This window comes from Malaclemys terrapin, chromosome 6 (genome assembly GCF_027887155.1).
Source record: "Malaclemys terrapin pileata isolate rMalTer1 chromosome 6, rMalTer1.hap1, whole genome shotgun sequence".
Classification (NCBI taxonomy): Eukaryota; Metazoa; Chordata; order Testudines; family Emydidae; genus Malaclemys; species Malaclemys terrapin.
In genome coordinates, this window is record NC_071510.1 from 46,270,948 (window position 1) to 46,295,858 (window position 24,911).

Sequence of the window (24,911 nt, forward strand, 5' to 3'; positions counted from 1 at the left end):
TCCAAAGAATAAGGTACATGTCACTGCCTCTGAAGCAGCAAGAGAGGTTCCTTCCCTGTCTCCCCATGTCTGGGGAGGGAGTAAACTGCATCAGGTCTATACTTACTGCAGCATACAACCCTGAACATACTGGTGCAGCTACTGCACGGGGCAAGTTGGAGGATATGGAGTCAAAGTTCAACACCCTCTCACCCACCTCTAGGAGGGACATAACAACTGTATAGGGCCAGTCTCACCCTACTATGTTGCTACCCAGGGCCGGCTCCAGGCACCAGCACAGCAAGCAGGTGCTTGGGGCGGCCAACGGAAAGGGGTGGCACGTCCGGCTCTTCGACAGCAATTCAGCGACGGGTCCCTCAGTCCCTCTCGGAGGGAAGGACCTGCCGCCGAATTGCTGCCGAAGAATGAAGCAGCGGCGGTAGAGCTGCCGGTTGCGTTTTTTGGGGTTTTTTTTCGCCACTTGGGGCGGCAAAAACGCTGGTGCCGGCCCTGTTGCTACCTGTGATGTGAGCCAATGGCACAAGGGAGTAAGAGAGAGCTTTATAGCCATTACTCTCTCAGAATTACTTTACCACCTTCAAAAATCTGACCTTTAAGCTGGATTTTAACAAGCGATTTGAAAGTTGAAGGGCTCTGTATCACACTAAGAATCCACTAAGCCATTGAGTCGCCATTAGTGATGTCTGATCTTAAATATGTGTGCATAAGTCTTTTGTTTTCTGTTTTGATCAAGATTTAAAGATCGTGTCTCACTTTTAACCATTAATTATCCAATCAAAAAGTAAAGACATTTTTTTCAAAACAACTTATATACTATATTACCTTTTCTCCTGTCATTATAGAATCATAGGACTGGAAGGGACCTTGAGATATCATCTAGTCCACTCATGGCAGGTCTATTATCTAGACCATTCCTGACAGGGGTTTGTCTAATGCTCTCTTTAAAATCTCCAATGATGGAGATTCCACAATCTCCTTAGGCAATTTATTCCAGTGCTTAACTACCCTGACAGGAAGTTTTTCCTAATGTCCAACCTACACTTCACTTGCTGCAATTTAAGTCCATTGCTTCTTGTCCTATCCTCAGAGATTAAGAAAAACAATTTTTCTCCCTCCTCCTTGTAACAACCTTTCATGTACTTGAAAACTGTTATCATGTCCCCTCTCAGTTTTCTCTTTTCCAGACTAAACAAACCCAATTTATTCCATCTTCTCTCATAGGTCATGTTTTCTAGAACTTTAATCATTTTTGTTGCTCATCTCTGGACTCTCTCCAATTTGTCCACATCCTTCCTGAAATGTGGTGCCCAGAACTGGACACAATACTCCAGTTGAGGCCTAATCAGCGCAGGTAGAGTGGAAGAATTACTTCTCATGTCTTGCTTACAACACTCCTACTAATACATCTCAGAATGATGTTTGCTTTTTTTGCAACAGCGTTACACTGTTGACTCATATTGAGCTTGTGGTCCACTATGAACCCCAGATCCTTTTCCGCAGTACTCCTTCCCAGGCCATCATTTCCCATTTTGTATGTGTGCAACTGATTGCTTTTTCCTAAATGGAGTACTTTGCATTTGTCCTTATTGAATTTCATCCTATTTACTTCAGACCATTTCTCCAGTTTGTCCAGATCATTTTGAATTTTAATCCTATCCTCCAAAGCACTTGCAACCCCTCCCAGCTTGGTATCGTCCACAAACATTATAAGTGTACTCTCTAGGCCATTATCTAAATCACTGATGAAGATACTGAATAGAACCAGACCCACTCATTATGTACTTCCGGCATGACTGTGAACCACTGATAACTACTCTCTGGGAATGGTTTTCCAACCAGTTTTGCACCCACCTTATAGTAGCTCCATCTAGGTTGCATCGCCCTAGTTTGTTTTGGAGGTCATGCGAGACAGTATCAAAAGCTCTACTACAGTCAAGATATATCATGTCTACCGCTTCCCCCGATCCACAAGGCTTGTTACTCAAAGAAAGCTATCAGGTTGGTTTGACACCATTTGTTCTTGACAAATACATACTGCCTGTTACTTATCACCTTATTATCTTCTGGATGGATTGCTTAAGAGGAATTGTATTTTAGCTTCTTGATAACCAGTAAGGTATTACAGAAGCTATTTTGTTACTCGCTTGGTGAATGTAATTACTAGAATAAACCGACAGTTTGGGGGATCGTCTGCCCTATTCTCTGCAGTTTGCCCTGAATGAACATTCTCAGTGCGGCCCCTCCAGCCACCATGGTCACACTTTGCTAATGATTAAGAGTGGTAGTAAAACTTTTTTAGAGAAACGGTAGAACTATGCAAATCAAAGAAAACAAATTGGGAAAAAATAAGGAAAAAAAGATAAGGAATTGAAAAAAAAAGATTAAAGTTTAAATTACACTTACTACAATTTACTACCAGATGCTGGTTCCTACTGACAAAAAACAACCCAACAACATATTAACAGTTTTTAAACCATATGCATCTTTTTAAAGGAAAGAGCACATATTTTGAAAAATCTGTAAAGTATACTATATGCTTTGTTTACTACAGAGAACCAGTTTTGTCAAAGAGAGCACAAAAGCATGTCTTGTGTGGTTATGATTTATAAAATCAAGCAGCCCAAATAAAGAAAGGGGAAAAAAGCAATCCAGCAGAAAAGCTTTACTTTCTCAAAATAAAACCCTGAAAAGCCTGTGGAATGCTGTTTACTTCAGTTCTGTTTTACAATCACTGTTGCATGGGGAATGCATTGACTGAAATGTCTGCAGACTGTGACCACCCACATTATGGGAAGCACTATGATTAAAGAAATTTCTGTATTTCTAGTATCTGCCAGCGCAGTCTGGTCATGCTGTAATTATTATATTTGCAGTCTTCTTATAATCTGTTGCATGTGTTGTGGCAAGTTCTCCTACATCGTCCAACAAGAAAAACCACTGAACATGAATAGCAAGTTATTTTTAATGTGCACAAATGACTAGAAAAGTGGATATTTTAAATATTGCTCTTTTAAGCTCAAGAAAATGTTTTTTGAAATACAGAATAGCCAACAGCAAAATGAAAATAGATCTCCCATCCAAACATTTGCTTTAACCCTCTTATCATAAGTAACAGCCTAGTTTAACTCTCTTCACTCCCTCCCTTTTATATAAGTTCAGTCATTACCTTAGGTCTTTAATTCACAATTCATGTAGTTTCAGCAATTTAAACATTTACATAAAGAACACTAAAAGACTACATCTGTCACTTTGTTAAGTGATGACACACATTGAACATTAGATGATCGCAAAGATCTGGACATATTAAGTCTTCCGTTTTTCCATAAGAATTTTAAATATTGTAACAGTAATAATAACTTAAAAAAAATAAAAATATTTACTCTGAGCACAAAAATAAAATTAAGCTTTTCTACCAAAAACTTAACTTCAGACCTAGATCTTTGCCTGAAGCAATAAAGCCAGGCAATGCAATGACATAGTTTGGTGCTTTAACACAATCCACTAGGCAGTACAATGCCAGTTAGTAGCACAACACACAACTACATACATAGATCAGATGTGGGAGTGATTAAAGAGATGGCACTCTTAATCTGTGCAATAATTAGGCAATCAGTGCCTCTTCTGCAATTTTGCCAAAAGCTGGCTGCATAAATGATGCTCCTTTTAAAACAGGCATATTATCTCTGCTGGCTGCAGAGATGACGTGGTATACCCCACAGAGTGTGTGTAACTGCCAGAAGAAAGAGAAGGAAGATGAGATGAAGTGCAGGCTAAAAATCAAGAAATGGGTGAAAGCCCACTTACCTCCACCCACACCAGCCCACTTCCTGAGGAAAAGTCTTTGACTTTCTTTATTATACACCTGGGTTGGAGTCCAGGGAAACCCCATACATGGTTGCTCCAACCTCCTGTCACCAAAAATTAACTGAAGTGGAAGAAAAACCACACAAAAATGAATAGCAAAAATATAAACAAAACAACAAAGACAGACACACATACTTCAATTGCCACCAGTCTTTAATCTGGCAGAGAAATACCACCATATACTGCACCGTTTCACAGTGATCATAGTTCCTGAAGATTATTGGCATAGGTTAGAGGAGAAATGATGACTCCTCTTTTCCATCCATACCAAAAAAGCCATAAAATCCCTAAAACCACAAAATTGAGTCTCAGAAAGTGATTAACAAACTTTGAACTATATTGGCCTCCAGGAGACTTAACATTTTCCATTTCTCTCCTGGAAGCATGCCCCCTAGAACACAAGCCTCCCTCTTCAACTGTTGCTGAGGGGGAATGATTCCCTCCTGTATCTACCCCCCACAGGCCCCCAATGCACATCCCCTTCTTATTATGTTGTATTTTACCTGCGGCAAAATGCTACAAAGATAAAAAATGACATAGAGCATATTCTAGGTATAAATTAAATCCACAATTATTATGAATCAGTTTACTTTGTAGTCAAAATTTTACTTAATGAATTTTACCCCCTTATAAAGGAGGAAGCAAAAGTAATAATGGTTTCAAATAATTTATTTATGTGCATTAAAATACAAATCCTATATTCTGTGACAGTTTTTTTCTCTTTTAACTACTCAAATAACATGACAGGTAAAGTGTGTTTATCATTTAGACTCAAATATTTCAGTTTAGCTCGTAATCTCCCTCTTTTAAAAACTGTCTAGATAAGAGGGGGAAAACAACTAATTTCTCAGTATGACCTCTAGCAATTCATAAGCCTTTTAACAAACACATGTTATCCATATACGTCATTAATATATTAATGTTATCTTATCTATACATCATTTACTGTAAATTTAACACAGTTTTAATCTTTTTTCTGGACCCAATGTCCATGGGGACCATGTGTCCCCATATGGTTTAGACTTACTAGCTTAATAAAACAGATTGATGAATAACCCTTATAACTCAGTGTAATTTATGCACTAAATATCTTCTTTCACATTACTCTAAAATTTGTGCCAAAGATATGAATACTTAACCCAACATAAAACACATTTTGGATGATCCCTACATTAACACCTACATACTCTAGTTACTACATAAAAATAAAATTCTGAGCGCCTACTCCTGCAATAACTATTCAGCTAACACTCTTACTGATATCCCCAGTAGTTATATCTACATAAGGAATACAGGATTTGACCCTGAATTAACAATATGCTAAAACAGGATTTTTAAATGTCATACGAGGAGATTCTAATACTCTGTCTATTAAACTTCCCATTGACCCACATTATCTAAACAGATCATCTCTCAACTATTAACACCAACCACCCACTATCATCATCACCACCAATTATAGACATAAATGTACACACATACACAAAGGTTTCATTAACAGAAAAAAAATCCCTTCTAAGAACATGTCCTCCAAAACCTATAAAACAGAACTTTTGCAGTGTAGTTGTAGTCATGTTGGTCCCAGGATATTAGAGAGACAAGCTGAGTGAGGTAATATCTTTTATTGCACCAACAGAGTGTCTTTCACCAACAGAAGTTGGTCCAATAAAAGATATTACCTCACTCAACTTGTCTCTCTAATGTAAATATGCTTTGTCTTCTTCCTGGTTTCTCTTCCCCAGGGCTGATAAGGCTATGGGGCCAAAACAGCCAGCTCATGGGTGGAATCAGACAACAGCAACATCTGCAGATGACTAAGGAATTGAATTAAGACTGCAAAGGGAGTCTGTAAAGAGGATCAGTGACCTCATACTGACTTTTGGTTATCCAGACCACAGTTTACCTTCTGACTCTCCAATGAATACACACACTCCTTCTGCTTCAAATAACATTCCCCTCCTCATGGTCTGTTTATAAAAACATAACAGATAACCATCATGTCTCCTCTAAGTGAGAGGATTAGTTCCGAAAATGTGAGCCAGGTTAAAAATCTTGGCATCACTTTTGACCATGCCCTATTCAAGGAGAGCTATATCTGGACATGATTTGGAAATGGGTTTTTAGCTAGGCAATTTTGATAGGCTGCACCCTTATTTATCTTGTGACCACAGCAACGCATGCCCTCATGACCTCCAGACTCGATTACTGTAATTCCGTCTACCGACAGTTTATCAGGAAGGCTGAGCCACCATTTACAGAATGCAGCAGCATGATTGCTAATGGGTTTGAGCTATCATGATCATAATCGGTCTGCTGTGTATTCTTTGCATTAGCTGCCTATGAAGTGGCAGATTTAGTTTAAATTAGCCCTACTGGTTTATAAAGCTCTGATTGGGACTGGCCCTGATTTTATTTCAGACCTCATCCTTGAGCCTCCACTTGAGGGGTTTATGCGCTCATAAACTGACCCATATTTAAGGGTTCCAACATCATGCCTGAAGCCACCTGGCAATCAAGCCTTTCCTCTGGCAGACCTGATGGCATGAAATTCGCTCCCTTCTGAAATCTGGCTCATTTCATCTCTCCCCATTTTTTTTTTAATAGAAAAGGTTAAAATGAAGCTAAAAAAGGTAAAGTGATCAAGTTTTAGAGACATTGATAAAATGGTAAATACCTTTTTTGGGGATACAAGATGCTTTCTTATATAAGATGCACCCCTTAACATTTTTTTAATTTAATAAAAAAACGTGTTACACTTTGTTGCTGCGTGCCTTCTTCTTCACCACGTCAATTATGGATTTTAACTGCAGTATTTGCAGTCTATCCACATCCTGGCTTTCTAGCCACTTAAGACCAAACTCTAACCCTACAACCGCATCAGCAACTTTGGGCGCTGGCTCCGAGGGTTCTTCGTCACTATCCTCAGGGTTAGACACATTTTCTGAGGCACCAGGTGGTTGAGGGGCAACATTATGAATTATATCTACATCTGTAAGTCGTTCATAGGTTGGACACATAGCATCCACCTCCATCCACTCTTGAACATCAGCTATCCCACTTTGAGCCATAAGTTCCCTGTAGACTTGTTCTGCCTCCATAGCCTCTTCTTCCCTCAAAGTTGTTCTCATCTTCATCTTCTTCCTCATCTTGGTTGTCATCACTTTCAGTGACAAAAGCACTTTTGAGACCACGATGCCAACATTTCTCTATCACTGACGGAGTGATTCCTAGCCAGGCTGTCTCGCCTAAGTTAAATACATCCAGCAAATTCAATTTCTTGATTACATCCATTATGGTACTGTTGTCCTCAACAATTTTCTTTACTAAGGCTTTACGATACTTCATTTTAAATGTGGCTATAATGCCTTGATCGAGGGGCTGTATTTTGGACATTGTGTTCTTAGGAAGGTAGCTCACCTTTATCTTCCCATCTTTGCTGGTTAAGGTCTCAACCAGGGGGTGAGCGGGACAGTTGTCAAGTAGGAGCAATGCCTTTGGCTTCAGGTTTTGTCTGCGTAGATGGCTCCAGACAGCTGGTACAAAATATTTCTTAAACCATTCCTTGAAAATATCCGATGTCATCCAGGCATTTTTTGAATGGCGATAAATGAATGAAAGCGAATCCATGTTCTTATGGTGGAAGATGACCTGGATTTGCCTATGCACAGAGGTTTAAGTTTATGTGAATTGGTTTTATTCACGCAGAAAAGTATTGTCACTCTCTCTTTTATCACCTTAAAACCTTCGGCCTTTTGTTCTTTGGTCCTAGAAGCAAGTGTTCTATCCGGCAGCATACGGTAACATAAGCCGGATTCATCAGCATTATAGGTTTGCTCCGGAGTATAGCCATCCTCGATGATGATCTCTTGTAATCTGCAGAGCGCGTCTCTCCTGAAATTGCGACTTGCCGAATGCCATGATGTTTTTTAAAACGATTAAGCCATCCACTGCTAGCTTTAAATTTGTTACCTTGACGTGCAGAAGCATCCTTGCCCAAGCATCTAAAATCAAGATCCTTCTTCAATTTCTCCGCTTGTTTCCTTATAATGTCACCAGAAATTGGCGTGCCATCAGAGAGTTCTTGGGAAAACCACGTAAATACTGCTCTATCGAGTTGAGTATCGGAGGGGCAGCCATGTTAGTCTGGATCTGTAAAAAGCAACAGAGAGTCCTGTGGCACCTTATAGACTAACAGACGTATTGGAGCATAAGCTTTGGGTATTCACCCACAAAAGCTTATGCTCCAATATGTCTGTTAGTCTATAAGGTGCCACAGGACTTTCTATCTAGTTGGTTATCCTGGGCAGTTTTTAGGCGCTTCCTTTCCAGGCCTTCACTTTCATCCAGTTCAACTAGCATGGATCGTAATGTTTCCTCATCTTTGATCCACTCTCTTAATGTTGATCCCTCCACTCTTAGTTCTTTTGAGACCTTCGCTTGGCTCATTCCTGATTTCAGTCTGTCCAAAGCTTCCAGTTTTTCTTTGACTGTCCATGCCTTTCATTTCCGTGGCTGTGAACTACTTGCCATCACGTCAATGGTATTTTAATACTGTATTAATGCTAACAATTTTTTTAAATTGTTTAGAAAATGTCAGCGCAGAGTTACAATGTTTCCAAAATATAACTAGTGAGACAACTTAAGCTTAGTCTATACTACACACAATTTAGAAACTAGATTAAAATAGGCGGGAGAGATGAGAACGTCTAATGCAGGGGTGGGCAAATTTTTTGACCCGAGAGCCACATTGGGGTTCAAAATTGTATGAAGGGCCAGGTAGGAAAGGCTGTGCCTCCCCAAATAGCCTGGCCCCGCCCCCTATCCGACCCCCACCTGCTTCCTGCCCCCTGACTGATCCCTCAGAACTCCTAACCCATCCAACGACGCCCCCGCTCCTTGTCCCAACTACCCCTCCAGAGACCCCCCCACCCCAACCGCCCCTCCCAAGACCCCACCTCCTATCTAAGCCCCCCGCTCCTTGTCCCCGACCACCCCCTCCAGAGACTCCCCCTCCCCTGTCCCTAATCACCCCCAGGACTCCCATGCCCTATCCAACCCCCCCTTCCCCATGTCCTGACTGCCCCACCCCCAGAACCTCCAAACCATCCAACCCTCCCTGCTCCCTGTCCCTTGACCACCCCCTGAGACCCTCTGCCCCTTATCCAATCCTTTGGCCCCGGCCCAGCACCCTAACACGCCGCTCAGAGCAGCATGTCGGAGCCAGACACGCTGACGTGCTGATCCACCGGAGCGCACAGCCCCGCGCCCCAGAGCGCTGCTTTACCGTGTTATATCTGAACTCGCGTTATATCGGGGTAGAGGTGCATTATCATCAACAAACTGATCCTTTAGCCCTCCAAAGCACACAGTTTTTTCCCTGGGCTGCCAAGTTTCACAATAATTCTAACAATTTTACCCTTCCAGGCTTAGTTGTATCTGCTTCATAGTGCCAGACTCTGTAAACAGCCCACCTCTCCTCAGTGCAGTGCTGTCCATTTGCCCCCTCTGGAAGTCACACCCGAAGCAGATGGGGAACTCTCAACACCTTTTTAGGCCTTCTCTGGTCCTCTTCAGGCTGAGCCTTTTGAAGGTTCTGCTCTAGGCCCCCTACAGATTCTTCAGAATTTATGTTTTCAATTAAAATAAATTTAGCTTCCAACTCTTTTGGTTGTTTAAAAAAAAAGAAAAGAAAAACCCCTTTCAAACATAATCCAGGTCAGTGATATTTGGCCAATCCTGTAGACTGAAACAATGTCTCAGATGAGTAGACTGCTCCCATTTTTTTCAATGGAGTGTTAACTCTGAAATCTAAGTCAGTCAATTTTAGGGTTACCATACGTCCGGATTTTCCCAGACATGTCCGGCTTTTGGGGGCTCAAATCCCCGTCCGGGGGGAAATCCCCAAAAGCCGGGCATGTCCGGGAAAATCGGGAGGGCTGGGTGGTGCTCGGCCGGGGCCAGCGGTGCGGGGCCGGGGGCATGGTGCCGGGCCGGGAACCAGGGGCGCAGTGCCGGGCCGGGCGCGGGGCCGGACGGGGAGCCGGGGGCGCGGTGCCGGGCCGGGATCCGGGCTGGGAGCCGGTCAGCCGGGCCCGCGGGGAGCCGGGTCCGCGGGGAGCCGGTCAGCCGGGCCCGCGGGGAGCCGGTCAGCTGGGCCCGCGGGGAGCCGGGCCAGCGGGGAGCCGGTCAGTCGGGCCGGCGGGCCCGCGGGGAGCCCGGGGGTGCGCCGGGCCGCCGGGGGCCGGCAGTGCTGGGCGGGCCGGGGGTGGTCGGCCGGGACCGGCACCCCAGGGCCCGAGCCGACCCAGGCTGGAGCCGCCGGGGGGCCAGCCTGGGCCGCGCCTCCTCCCCCCCACACCCCCCTTACCTGCTTCAGGCTTCCCGCGAATCAAATGTTCGTGGGAAGCAGGGGAGGGGGCGGAGACTTTGGGGAGGGGGAGGGGTTGGGGCGGGGGTATGGGCGGGGCTGGGGGCGGGGCCGTGGGCCGTGGAGTGTCCTCCATTTGGAGGCACAGAATATGGTAACCCTCGTCAATTTAGATGTCAACACCACTGATGTTTTCACTGTCCTACAGACACCTATTCCAGCCACTCTTGGTCAATTTCCTTATTAAGTAGAGAGAGAGAAGTTTAGGTTAAAACAAAACAAAATGTCTGCATAATATACATAATCTTAAACTTTGTAAAACGCTTTGAGATCTACTTATGAAAAGAGCTGAATATTATCTATATATAACAAAACAGTAAGACTAGTATCTATGCCAAGAGTACTAGACCAATGTGATAACAGAAGCAACTCAACTTTACAGCTAATTTGCAATCTACTACTTATTGGCTCTAATGAGTCAGTAATGTGAGGGAGACTTCACAGATGGTGGATTTGGTCCAACTGCCACAGATCTTCAAAGGCTGATTTGCCACCTGTACAATTCAACACAACACCTACATCTAAACAAATCAACACAGCCACCCACACAACTCCAAAACACACACAGCTCCTCACAGCAGCATGCACCCCTCATTCACCACCTGCACAAATCAATACAGACCTCCAGCTCAACCCTCCCAGATACAACTCAACACAAATCTCCTGGCACAACACAAACCTACACACAACATAACCATCCACCCACGCAATAACCCCAAACTAACATAGCCCCTCACCGCAGCACACACTCCTTATTCAACCCCCACAACTCAATGTCACAGCACAACAGACATTCACCCACCTTCACTCATACTTACCACAAAACCATAAACTTCAATGGCAAACCACAAGTCACCACTAGTTGTTACTATTATGCTTGGAAAAGTTAACCTAGGTGGATACAATGTGTCACTACAGTAAGGAAACAATATTCCACATTTATGAAAAACACATCCTCACTGATCAACTTGTCCTTTTTCCCCTGGCAACCTATCAGTCAGCCTCTCCCCTTCAACAATGATTACATCCTTCCTCATTTCTTCTTAAGTCACAGCAGTGTTACACTTTTCAGGTTTCTTTAAGGTAACTAGCTTATTATCATATTAGACATCGCCCAAGAACAGATTTCCCCCACCCCCAAATATCTCTGCAAAATATCATTGGAGCCTAGAGCTGAGGCAGAATTCATAATTGGATTACATATGTATATGTATGTTGAGAACATTCAAATACATTACATGACTAAAAAACATTTTAAGCAGTGATAAATCCTCCTTCTTCAAGGCTTTAGCAAACCACAAAATGACAGGAATCAGGAAGAAACTGCCCCCAGGGACCAGTTATTCTGTAATTGTCCACTCTATGGTTTCTTGCACCTTCCGCTGAAGCAACTGGTACTAGCCACTGTCAGAAACAGGATATTGAACTAGATGGACCACAGGTTCTGATCCCACATGTTCCTTTGATTTTCATCAAAGTTGCTCTCAGTTGTAATTGCTGCACTATACAAAATGTGTAGGTTTCAGTTTTTCTGCACATCTTTCATAACTTAAACATGTCTTTTGAAGGTCTAGCCACAATAGCTGTTTTTCAATCCACTTTCACTTCTTGTTGTCCAGTTAGGAATCCCTAACTCCAGGGGCTGTCTGCCTTTTTTTCTGCTTAATCATGCTATTGAATGTTCATGGTCTGGCCCGGAGGAGTCAGGCTGATCCAGCTTGGTCTTTCTTTAAAAGAGACAATGCTTATTTTTTTCTTTGTTATTCTCTCTGAATTCTATATCAAACAAGAACTTTTGACAGATTAAAGGCAACCTGACACACTCTGCTAATCATTTTCTTAACAAAAACACCTAACTACTCTGGGACAGTGGGTGGAACTTGGGTGACAGCTTGCTACTTTATTACCACCAATCTGATCCCTGGCAATAACCAAATTATTCTTGCTACAAGAATGATATATAAAAGTTATGTATGAGTGTGTGTGTGTACATGCACACATGTGCATGTACATGTAATTAGTTAAAAAAGAGAGCCACCTACTGGCACTTAATATATAGCATCATTCACAAATTAGGTCGATAAAGTTGCTGTGGTAATGCACTGCATATGGCTTCCTCACCTGACAAGGTGTCAGAACTAAAAGCATGATGGCTTAGTTGTGTCTGATACTGCATATGGATTCAACTGCCTACAGCAAATAACCCAGCAATAGTCGAAAAGGTGACAGAACAAATTAAACAGTGGGAACAACAAGCCAAATAGTCCTATGACATATGCACCCAAAATTTTCTTAAATACAAATAGGACAACCATTAAAAGTACAAGCAGCAGAATTGATACAGACAAGAGATGTAGGGTAGGGACATGGAGCTGTTCATTGCATATAAGGTCATACATCATACAATTATGATTTGTATTGCAACTGGAGAAGGGGGAAGTTGGCTGTTATGTGCAAGGGAAACTGCAAAGCAACTGCACTCTAATTTACAAAATCTGTACTTAAAGCAAGTTTTTGTGGTTGTTGGTGGTAGTGGTCTAGATCTGTTTGCCTGACCTGTCCTTGCGATTGTAAGCAGTGATGGTCTTCTATTCTGTGCATGTACAATGCCTAATATGATGGAACTAGGCACTAGGTAGAACCTTTAGGCACTTCTGGAAAATAATAATAAGAATTAATCATCAACGTAACGAGTAGATGCTTAAGTATAGCTCTACTGCTACAATAATTTCCTAAGAACAACCAAGGAACAATTATCATCACGGAAAGAAACAAATGAGTCCCACCACATGGATTCAGACCCAAGGAAAACTAGCAATAATTGTGAAATTATTTCTCCTACTAGTGACACAGAATTGGCACAGATGATGCCAGAAAAATCTGCCAGCACAGAAAGCTCCTGAGAGCAAATATCAACAGAACGTAGGGACTCAAAATAATACCATGCAAATTGGAAGGCTAGTAAAGGTGTCTCATAATTTCAGATTATATAATTAATGGAAATTATTCCATTTCCATTATTGGGATGAGAGATGTTACCAGAATGCTATATAAAAGAGGTATATCTGTATACATGTAGATAATATAAAGAATGCCATCTATTTACATATAAGAATATGCAACATTGTTGATAAGTTAGTAGATATCTATCATTTGCTCACCAGTCAGCAATATAGCTGCTATGACTTCCTGATTCCACCGCTTTACAATTTTCTTTTTCATATGTACTTAATATATTGTATTATGAGAAAAACAGAATATTAATCCCTCTCCTCTCAAAATAAACTTTTTCCACATAGAAACTGAAAAACAAATGGGGAAATATAATAAATACTGAGCAGTTTATTCTTTCTATTTTCATTTCCCAGCGGCACTATTTTGGACAATACATACATAGGGGAAGTGCCCTATATTTCTCCCAAGTGGCCCTCTGTACTCTTTCTTTTATTATTTATTTGTATTACAGTTGGGAGCCTAACAGTCCCAGCCCCTTTGTGCTGTCACTGTACAAAAACAATAAAAAAAATTATCCTTGCACCAAAGAGTGCATAATCCAAGCATAATTTGAAACAGGTTGACATGAAATTTTGTTTCATCCATTACATCATTTTTTTTATACCTCTTCTTTCTTATTTTCTTCCTCAGCTGCTTTTTTCTACTAATCTCCCTGCTGGGGTTCCTACCATTATCATTCTTCATCCTCTCCTCTAATTTTTCTCTTCTACTATTTTCGCGGTACATTAATGTGCATGGTGCATACTCATTTGTAAAGTCTCATCTGAACAAACTAGAAAATTTTAGGAACCACACTCTCTTGGATTGCAGAATTTCTTCACAAATTAAGGGAAGAAGACTAGTTTAGTGGCCTAAGCCTAAAATTCTAGAAATTTTAATTTTGCTGCACTCTCAGTTCGCTAAAAATGTGTATATCTTCTTATCTCTGAATACCGCTGATTTGACAGATTTGACTGGAACAAACACCTCTTGAAATGACAAATATACAGAAGACTGGTAAGGCAGAACTGGACAGTTCAGAATGCTAATTCACAAACAATGTAGGAACCAAAGAGGAAAAAGGACCCCTACAAAAATCAATGTACCCATTGTTGGAGGCAACTGAACCTCTCAGTGCAGGTGCAGTTGCTATGCAGAAATACATAGCTGAGGCTCTCTTTTTTTTGTCCATCATTCAGAAACTATCTTTTCCAATGTGTGAGTTAATGCATCTTCAGAGTGGTTAAATCAAAGACATCCTTGGTGAGATAAGAATAGCATGCATATTGAATTACAGTAAGCAAGTTCTCAAACATTATATAGAATGCTATTTGTCCATTGCATAAGCAAAGGCCTTAAAACTCATTTAACATAAGACTTTGGCTTGGGTGTGCTATCCAAGGTGAAAGGTCAGTGTTTCATTAACTGAGTCAACGCAATTACAATTGTAGTTTAATGAAAAAGTCAAGATGATCATAAAAAACCCAGGTCATCCGGAGAACATCACTAAAAATCTCAAACATCCTGTGCTTAATTGGCAGTAAATTTCTTGATTTGGCCTATTTGAATACTGGCAACCTGCTCCAAAACACTCTAATGCAAATCATAGCTACAATAGACAGAACTCCATCAAAGTAAGCTAAATAAACAAACATAACTTTGGGGTTACTACAAACAGGCTGGTGTATAGAACCCGGCTATCTTTCTTTCTTTCCTGGAAGGAAAACAGATTTTTCATTCTGGTAGTTTAAAATGTTTTTTATATTCACTCTAGTGAGTCAAAGTGGGCTATTACTGGGGTTAGGAGAGAAATACAGGACAGCAGAAAATCTTCAAGATTAGGTTTTAAACATTTAGGATTAAAAAGGCTTAGACCAGTGGTTCTCAAACATTTTCTAATGAAAAGTAGGACTGTGCAAAAAAATTCTTACTGCCATCAAAATTAGTGGTAAAACATGCTTATTTTGTTTATTGAACTCTCAAAACATTTTGCAAAATCACCTCGATGTTTTTTTGCTAGTTTCTTAAAAAATTAAGGAAGTCCCCATAGTCAGGAACTGCTATTTTCCTGCAAACATGGTACTATCTGCCAAAATAGTGGTGCTGTTCCCATTGTGTGAAGTTATCATGTTTACAGTCCAAACTGGCACTCAAAAACATATTTTGAGTGCTGATGGTGTTCTCTGTTGTACAAAGGAAAGAGAGAGTCCCTTTCCAACAGAGAGTACATTCTAAACCCTTAATCTTGCAATCAGCAGATGCTTGCACTCAAAAAGGAGCCCTAATGACTTCAACACATGGAAGCCAAACTTATGCGCAGGTAAAGGATACACATTGCAGTATCAAGCCCCAAAACTGAAAGAATTGTACATGTTTGAGTTAGACAGCAGATAGACTGCCCAAATTCACATTTTTTCATGGGATTTTAGATGTTCCATAGATTTGTTTAGGAACTCTAAAATTCCTTGGACACAAACAAAATTACCTAAATTACAATTTTAACATTGAAATAGGAGTCTCAAAATTGGCAATTCACATAATCCTCAGATAAAAACTGATATGGGATAACAAAGGTAACAGGAAAATGTTTCTGGGCTCTTTGGGACAACAAATATATTGGAGCCACACAGGTCAGAATGTATTAGTCCAGTGGTTTTCAACCTGTGGTCTGCAGACCCCTGGGGGTCCACAGACGATGCCTAAGATTTCCAAATGTGTTTGCACCTCCATTTGAAATATTTTAGGGGTCCGCAAGTGAAAAATTTTTGAAAATCACTGTATTAGTAAGTTGCTACAGAAATATTATTTAAATCCTTTTATCAATGTAACATCTTTAAAGAATTATCGTTATTCAAGACACTACACTTACAAGGCAGTTAACAGAATGTGGCCTGTGTGTGTAGGTATCCAAAAGAACTGCGCGTTTCCATAATAGGAAGCCCAGCTATATACAAGGTCATCAAAATTAAATCTTATTGTTGATAGACATCCCTATACTCAGGTTTACTGTATCCATGATAATCATAAGGAAGCAAAGCATCAAGAGAAGGTATGTTGCACAAAGAAAAAAACAGGAAAGATTGATAAGATTTGTGAGCTATATACCTATTTTTCTCGCACTGCTTTTTTCAACACAATGTATTCTTAATAAGTGCACACAGCTTTACTAAATAATACAACAAAAATTGATAACATGCTACTAATCCTTATGAATATAATAAAAAATCTGGTTTTACATTTATAAATCTAATTTATAAACCTCAATGGGAAATAAAAGCCTGCCTGGAGGAGTGAAGAGATTAACAATATGTCAGAGTATTACAAAACTGGTCTTTTGTTTCTGGAACACCAGGTCAAAACTAACCTGCAGCATGACTGAAAGGAACCTGGTGATTCTGCTTCAGTCAGACTGGACAGCAGCCCATATTACAACATAACCACACACTGCATGGCTCAGAAAACTCTCCTCAGAGCAGGCCAGATGTCAGGTAATGTGAAAAGTAAATCATTTTCATTCTTAGAGAGGGGTTTCACCAAGTCATTTTGTAAGCTGACTTACAAAGTAAGAGATAAAATTGAGCAAAAGTCTGTAAGATCGGGGTTCTCAAACGTATTCGTAGTGCATCTTACTTTAGAGACTGTCTTATAAACACCTTCCCTCTTAGTTGTGATGTACAGTTCTCCTCGTCTCCCTGGAAGAATAACACAACATCCCTATGGCAAATGTGTATAGAAAAGTAACATTGAGAAAGTATTTGATGTATTTATTTAATGAAATCTAGCAGCTGGAAATAAAGAAGATAACTAGCATCATGTGACCACCAATAATAGTTTGCAGATCACTGAATGCCCTCAACTATTATTTTAGATGACTAAGCAGATATTAGTCATAGAATCATAGAATATCAGGGTTGAAAGGGACCTCAGGAGGTCATCTAGTCCAACCACCTGCTCAAAGCAGGACCAATCCCCAACTAAATCATCCCAGCCAGGGCTTTATCAAGCCTGACCTTAAAAACCTCTAAGGAAGGAGATTCCACCACCTCCCTACGTAACCCATTCCAGCGCTTCACCACCCTCCTAGTGAAAACGTTTTTCCTAATATCCAACCTAAACCTCCCCCACTGCAACTTGAGACCATTACTCCTTGTTCAGTCATCTGGTACCATTGAGAACAGTCTAGATCCAACCTCTTTGGAACCCTCTTTCAGGTAGTTGAAAGCAGCTATCAAATCCCCCCTCATTCTTCTCTTCTGCAGACTAAACAATTCCAGTTCCCTCAGCCTCTCCTAAGTCATGTGCTCCAGCCCCCTAATCATTTCTGTTGCCCTCCGCTGGACTCTTTCCAATTTTTCCACATCCTTCTTGTAGTGTAGGGCCCAAAACTGGACACAGTACTCCAGATGAGGCCTCACCAAGGTCAAATAGAGGGGAATAATCACGTCCCTCGATCTGCTGGCAATGCCCCTACTTATATAGCCCAAAATGCCGTTAGCCTTCTTGGTAACAAAGGCACACTGACTCATATCCAGCTTCTTGTCCACTGTAACCCCTAGGTCCTTTTCTGCAGAACTGCTGCCTAGTCACTCGGTCTCTAGTCTGTAGCAGTGCATGGGATTCTTCCGTCCTAAGTGCAGGACTCTGCACTTGTCCTTGTTGAACCTCATCAGATTTCTTTTGGCCCAATCCTCTAATTTGTCTAGGTCCCTCTGTATCCTATCCCTACCCTCCAGCGTATCTACCACTCCTCCCAGTTTAGTGTCATCTGCAAACTTGCTGAGTCCACGCTATCCTCCAGATCACTAAAGGTGATATTTAAAGATGATCCTCCAGATCATATTTAAAGGTGACCTCCAGATCATATTTAAAGCTTAACAAAAATTCAGCAATTTAATATTCTAGATCTATGGCTTAGTCTACACTACAGCATTAGGTTAACATAAGGCAGCTTATATCAACCTAATTACGTCAGTGTACACACTACAGCCTTGCTCCCACTGATGTAAGTGCCCTACAACACTGACATAATAACTCCACCGCCACAAGAAGCGTAGGGCTTATGTCAGTGTAATTAGGGTGGCGCAGTGTCCATGTGGACATTAGGGGTTACTCACATTGGCTGTTGATTGTCATTCTTGTCCATTTCATAGCTCCATGCTAGAGCCATGAAATTGACAAGAAAGCTGGGTGAATGGGGAGCTCCAGCTAGAAGCCAGCTGCCCCCCAAGCACCCAGCTAGGGTGACCAGATGAGGGAAAGAAAAAAATCAGGACACATGGGGGGGTTGCAAAAAAAAAAAAGCTGAGTCAGTCCCTGCCGGTGGAGGGAAAAAAAAAAAAAGCGCTGCCGGCAGATATCAGGACAATTTGCGTCCCAACCGAAGATCAGTCAGGACGCGGGACAGTCCTGATTTTATCGGGACGTCTGATCACCCTACACCCAGCCGGGTTGCACCCACCAGACTTCTTGCTCTGCGCCCCAGTTCCTGGCTCCCCTCTCCCAGCTGGGCAGTCACCAAGGCTCTCAGCTCCCCCACTCATAGTGTATCACACAGCGAACAGTGAACAAGATATATATATAGGTAAAATTATCCATTCCCTCATCTTTATCAGCATGCTTTGATACACTTTCAAAGAAGTCAGTCTGTGCTGGTGAGTGCCTAAAATTAAAAGGGTAGTGGTTTCCAGCTTCTGATTTGAGTCACTAAGAATTTCAGTATAGATACAATTTGGTTTTGACATTTTACTGATTATTATATTATATGTTCTCCAAGAAGCAATTTACACCTTTTGCTACTCAGCACAAAAAGAAACCAGCAAGCAGAAAAAACATTCAGGCAATATTATTTTATAGAATTCAAAAACACATGAGACAAAGTTCAAAATTACAGTTCCCATAGCAAATATATTTCAGTCTTTTTTTTACATACTGTATGTATGTTTATATAGTTCTGTATCCTATTAGTATATAGTCTCAATGTGGACAAGTTACCATTGCTATAGGAAACAACTTCTAATGCACTATATGTGGGTTCACCTGTCCAAAAAACCCAACTGCTTCAGAATTCTTTATTTTAAAAATGTTTTAATAAAAAACAATTTAAAAAATAAAAATATGCCAGCTGTCACAAGCAAACCTACAGTGACAAATTGGTTTTCACATGCAATTGAGTGTGAAAATGGCAAACTAACTAACTTCTGGTTCAAGTTTCCAAATGGGGAGTTATATGGTCCTAATTACATCACATTGATTGAAATTATGATACCATCTACAAAGGATGATGGTGGAATAAAACAATTTACCTTAACTAGGTACCTTTAGGAAAAACAGTTTAGAACATTTTAAGATGAAAGTAAGTTGCACAGTAAAGAAACAGTGAGAGAAAAAGAATTTAATCATTGGGGAAAATACTTTGACCGTATCCTTTCAAGCATCAGTAGTAAGACTTGTAAAGTATCTTTTAATCTCAAATTTTTGTCAGAGTCTGTGCACTATGCAACCTTACTCACTAATCCCACCCTCAAAATCATTTATTTCTATTTATCTTCCTCTTACCATCCCCAAATTCTAAGATATTAAATTTTAAATCTTTTATAAATTTTAATTAACTTACAAGATGAATATGTAACAATTAGAATATCTCACCACCAGTCAAATTCATTCCTTCCATCCTCCCACACCCACTTCATTACCCTTTTGTGATCAACCCTTGCTATGCTATGTCTAATTTAGGGTCTGATCCAAAGCCCGTTAAAGTCAATGGAAAAGTCCCATGTTTACAGTGGGCCTCGGATCAGGAGCATAGACTGCAAACCTCCCAGAGCAGAGAATGTTCGTTTTTAATTGTCTTTAAAAAACTATGAACACAAATGGCACTGTGCAAATAAAGAAATAAAACCAAATAATAATAGATCACAACTAATCTCCTAGCTATAAAGTCACCTTTGGCTGATTTTATTTGATTCCTGACAACTTGCTAGGGTTGAAAATAAAATTAATGACTTGAAGCTACACATAAAGCAAATTCTCCTCTGTGCTGCAGTAAGGCTAATGGCAGGTGGAAGTAACAGCACAGGATCTTACAATAGCACTACGAACCTGATCCAAACTTCAATGGGCTTTGAATCAGGCCTCAAGAAAGTACTCAAAGAATGGGCAGGATGCTGTCAGTGTGTACACTCATCTAAAAACAAAGTATGCAAGTGGATATGGTAGATAAAAGTCTCTAACCTTCCCTTAGCTGGCTAATAGGTATGTTACAATCTACAACAAGTGCTATGAAGCAGCATGAATTTTGCTCCTGGTCAGATCAGCAGTTAAGTGCATGCCACAGTATGCCTCCGTAGCTCATTATGGAGAATCTTGCCCAAATCAACAGGAGGACTTCTACAAAGACAGAATCTCTGCATCATTTTGTTGTGGTGTCTAGGTAAAGATTTAGCCCTTAGAAACTGTGAGAGTAAAGAGGATACAGAATGAATACACACTGATTTTTCCCCATCACAATCCATTTACACACAGAGAACAGATTTGTTTCTTTTTGTCACAAAAAATAAACTAATATCTTTTGCACAGGCAACCAAAACAGCAGGAAAAATGCACACTGTCATTGATACATTGTCATTTCTATGTACATTCAGTTTGTGTGGTTAAAATACATTTTCTTTCTTTATTTAGCCACTATTTTTTATCTTTTCATTGTTTTAAAAGAGAAGCTGCTCTGTACTAATACAATTGCTTAGTAAGATAACTGCATTTGATTTGCATTTGAGGAATCAGTCTACACTACTGTGACACAGGTAGCTAAATCAAGGTAAGTTGTTTTATTCCTCCTTCTATTTCGTAGATTATTAACTTCAGGCAACAGTGAATATTTATTAAAGATGGCCTGCAGAATAGACTTGTGACCTTTTTGGGTTTTAAGGTGTACAAAGAAGGCCTGAAAAAAATTAATTCCTGCTTGTTTTTTTACATTAGAAACTCAGGTCTCAAGTTACCAGGAAGACTCTGTAATGACTGGTGAACTTGTGAAAAGACGACATCCCAAGAGTCGAGAGAGTGAAAGATAAAATAAGAAGAGAAAGGATTTTTACTCAGACTGTTTTCAAATACTTTGGGCAGTCTTTTGTGTCTTTCGTCAACAGCTCTTTAACTTGAATATCTAATTAGCATTTGGGAAAAAGGATCTCTTTGTTAAAGATTCAACGCACTCACCAAGAGTTTCTCCAGCAAAATCAGGAAAGACGAGACTTAATAATCTGATATATTTAAGGTAAAATGTACGAATAAAGCCCGCTTTCCACCTCACTCCACATATTAAAAAAAGTTACATTCTTTACACATCATAAAAACGCAAAGAAGGACATAAGCACATTTAAAAAAATAAGTCCTTTGCAGTGCATCTTTAACTAAAGCCATAGTAACTCTACAGCACAGTGAATCCCAAGCATATTGACCTTCAGGACAAGTTCTGAGGCCTATCAGTTTTTTCAGACTCTCAAGAAAGGAGTGGGATAAGCAGAGGGTTAGACCCTGAATTACTAAGGAGTTAATGATTTCACCTCAATTCCAGCAAATGTATATGCACATGAGTGACCTTACTGATGTAGGAAGTTATTCACCTGCATACATATTTGCAGGATCAGGCCTTTATTTTTTTAAGATTAGTAATATTTTACTGTAGAATCTAGAGATGGATACATATGAATTGAAATATATAATCAACAAATGAACTGCTTTGATAAACCTCAAAAATTCTGCAACATTAGCAAAGATTTCAGCTAATAGAACAGGGGTGGGCAAACTTTTTGGCCCAAGGGCCACTTCGGGGTTGCAAAACTGTATGGAGGGCCGGGTAGGGAAGGCTGTGCCTCCCCAAACAACCTGGCCCCCCTTCCCCTATCCAACCCTCTCCCACTTCCTTGTCCCCTGACCGCCCCCTCCCAAGACCTCCCAACCCTAACCACCCCCCCAGGACCCAACCCCCTATCCAATCCCCCCTGCTCCCTGTCCCTTGACTGCCCCAACCCCTATCCACACCCCCACCCCGACAGGCACCCCAGGACTCCCACACCTATCCAACCCCCCCAGTTCCCCGTCCCCTGACCGCCGCCACCCGCCCCCCAGAACCGCCGCCCCATCCAAGTGCCCCCTGCTCCCTGTTCCCTGACTGCCCCCCGGGACTCCTTGCCCCTTATCCAATCCCCCGGCCCCCTTACCATGCCGCTCAGAGCAGCATGTCTGGCAGCCGTGCCTCCCAGCCGGAGCCAGACACACTGCTGTGCTGCCCTGCAGGAGCACGTGGCAGTTTGGCTGCGGGGGAGGGGCCAGGGACTCACCGGCCGGGAGCTCAGGGGCCGGACAGGACAGTCCCACGGGCCAGATGAGGCCTGTGGGCCATAGTTTGCCCACCTCTGTAATAGATTATATCAGCTCAATTACTTATTATCCTGAAGGCCTACATATTTGAGACTCTTAACCATTCCATCAATATTTTTATCATCTCTTGTTCTGGGTGAAAGTCAGTCCAATGAAATTACACTAATTAACTAGATGTGCTTTAAGTCCCCAATTTAGCAAATCACTTAAGCACATGCCTAACTTTAAGCACTCGTGCTTAAGGTTGTGCTTTTTTGGCTCAGGGAGTAAGTGCATAAAATGTGAACAACAGATGTGCCTACATTAACCCTGAATGGGGCATTAAAGTGGTTTAAGTATTCATTATTTCTTACAGCTCATTAAATATAAATCTGCACACAAGTATTTTCTTTCACTAACTGTCTCTAAAGAAAGTTTGGATACAATTAGCTTCTCCATAGGCAAGAGAGATTAAACAAAAACACAGCAACAGAAAAGACCTAAATTACAGAGCAAATATAAATTGTTTTCAAAACAATGGCATGTCTCCAGATTATTTTATTCTACCCTAATTGAAAGGTTCTCTTTTATAGCACTTTCTTCCTTTCTGATTTCTGGTCTTTGTTCCTGACTTGCAGTTACTAGATTTAGGGCTCCACTGTATAAAGGCCATTAAAACTACCCTAATTTGAGCACCGCATCTTTTTAACATTCAAAATGACAGGCTAGCACAGATTATGTTATAATTAGAGTGGAACATATTTCAACACAACATGTATGTAGGTTGTCTTTGGAGCGGTTTCTGAAATTACACACTGTCTCTATGCTATAGCTATAGCACCTTTAAATAATCAATTTAATTCAAAGCAGTCAAGGGGAGGATTCATTCGCTTACCAGTATCCAGCTGTTAGCCTTCAATTCCACAGGGTTCTGTGGTTCATTGCTGTACAGACAACATAAGCACCACATTAGAGTTTTCTGGCTCTCATCTGAAGAAACAAAAGCAAATAAGATACATTAAAAAAAATAAAGTAAAAATATAGACTAAACGTATACACAGCAATCTTCTATCCTTATTAAAATATCAAACCCAAGGCCCAAATGTCAATCTTAACTTTAAAGGCATCTCTTCGATCAGATTCACATCACAACCTTAATATTATTCACATGTAGTTCTTGTGCGTTCATTTCCTTCAATAGTAATTTTAAAAAACATGTAAAAGCATAGAACACAATAAACTGCACAGATTATATTAAAAATATTGAAGCCTATACAGTATTCAGATCATCTTTAAAATCATGCATAGCATAGTAATTCTTTTAAAATAGTGATTACAGTTAATGTGCAGTAAGTGTTTAAATATCTTTGTATTTTTCTTTAACATCATTAGCCATAATTATAAGCCATTGCTAGACAAGATTTATTACTATTTTATCATAACCTTACCTATATATATATATATACACACACACACAAGTAAACGAACTTTATCCCTGCAAATTTCAATTATGGATTTGTAAAAGTAATTCATAACATGGGTGAAAATCTTGGGGCCCTGTAGATGGATGTATTAGACACCACATGCTGTGGCAATGTGACAGTTCTGCTGCACAGTGGAGCCAAGCCATATGGCGCATAGGAAGACTCTGCGAACTCCTGAACACCGCACAACCAAGCTCCATTGTGGCTTTCTCTTCAGGACCACAGAAGGGTAGATTGGTGAATGGATCAAAGGAAATGAATGGATATAGCCAGTAGGTCCATGCACTACACAGTTCTACTAGCCCATAACCCATATATGTGAGAAACAACAGGCCATGTCCGGTACTCCACCATACATTACAGAAGAGCCCCTGTCCATGTAAACACAGACAATTAGAAAGTTGGAGCTGAGGATTCTGATTCTAATGTCTTTTGAGCAAGTCTGTGTGCCTGCATAGCCAGTTTACTCAGGCTTGTGGACTCTTTCCCAAAATTTAGTTCTGAATAGGAGTATAATTATATATATTTAAAAATGTTTTAAATATTGCTCTTTAGCAGAGGCTAAGCTTATATCTCAAATTCCAGCCCAGGGTAAAATTTTATGGTTATACTGTAAACCTACAAAAACTGGGTTTAATAGTAGAGAAGCTCTGATACAACATTAGCTTACTAAGTGCTATTATTTTTAATAATAATATAAAACACTATTACTCAAAGGGGTTTAGGAATGGTGGGAGAAGAAATTATAGCATTAAAATGATCCCCTACAATGACTTTTGCTGTTC

General features: G+C 40.6%; 1 protein-coding gene across 2 annotated transcripts in view; it reads right to left on the reverse strand.

Annotated features, from left to right (window-relative positions):
* The window catches only part of FANCC (FA complementation group C), a 133,384-nt gene that overhangs the window by 71,038 nt on the left and 37,435 nt on the right, over positions 1–24,911 (reverse strand). For both annotated transcript variants that reach the window (XM_054031550.1, XM_054031549.1), the window contains exon 4: positions 23,538–23,632. In XM_054031550.1, coding sequence (XP_053887525.1) covers positions 23,538–23,632 — 95 coding nt within the window. The remainder of the gene's footprint in view (positions 1–23,537; positions 23,633–24,911) is intronic.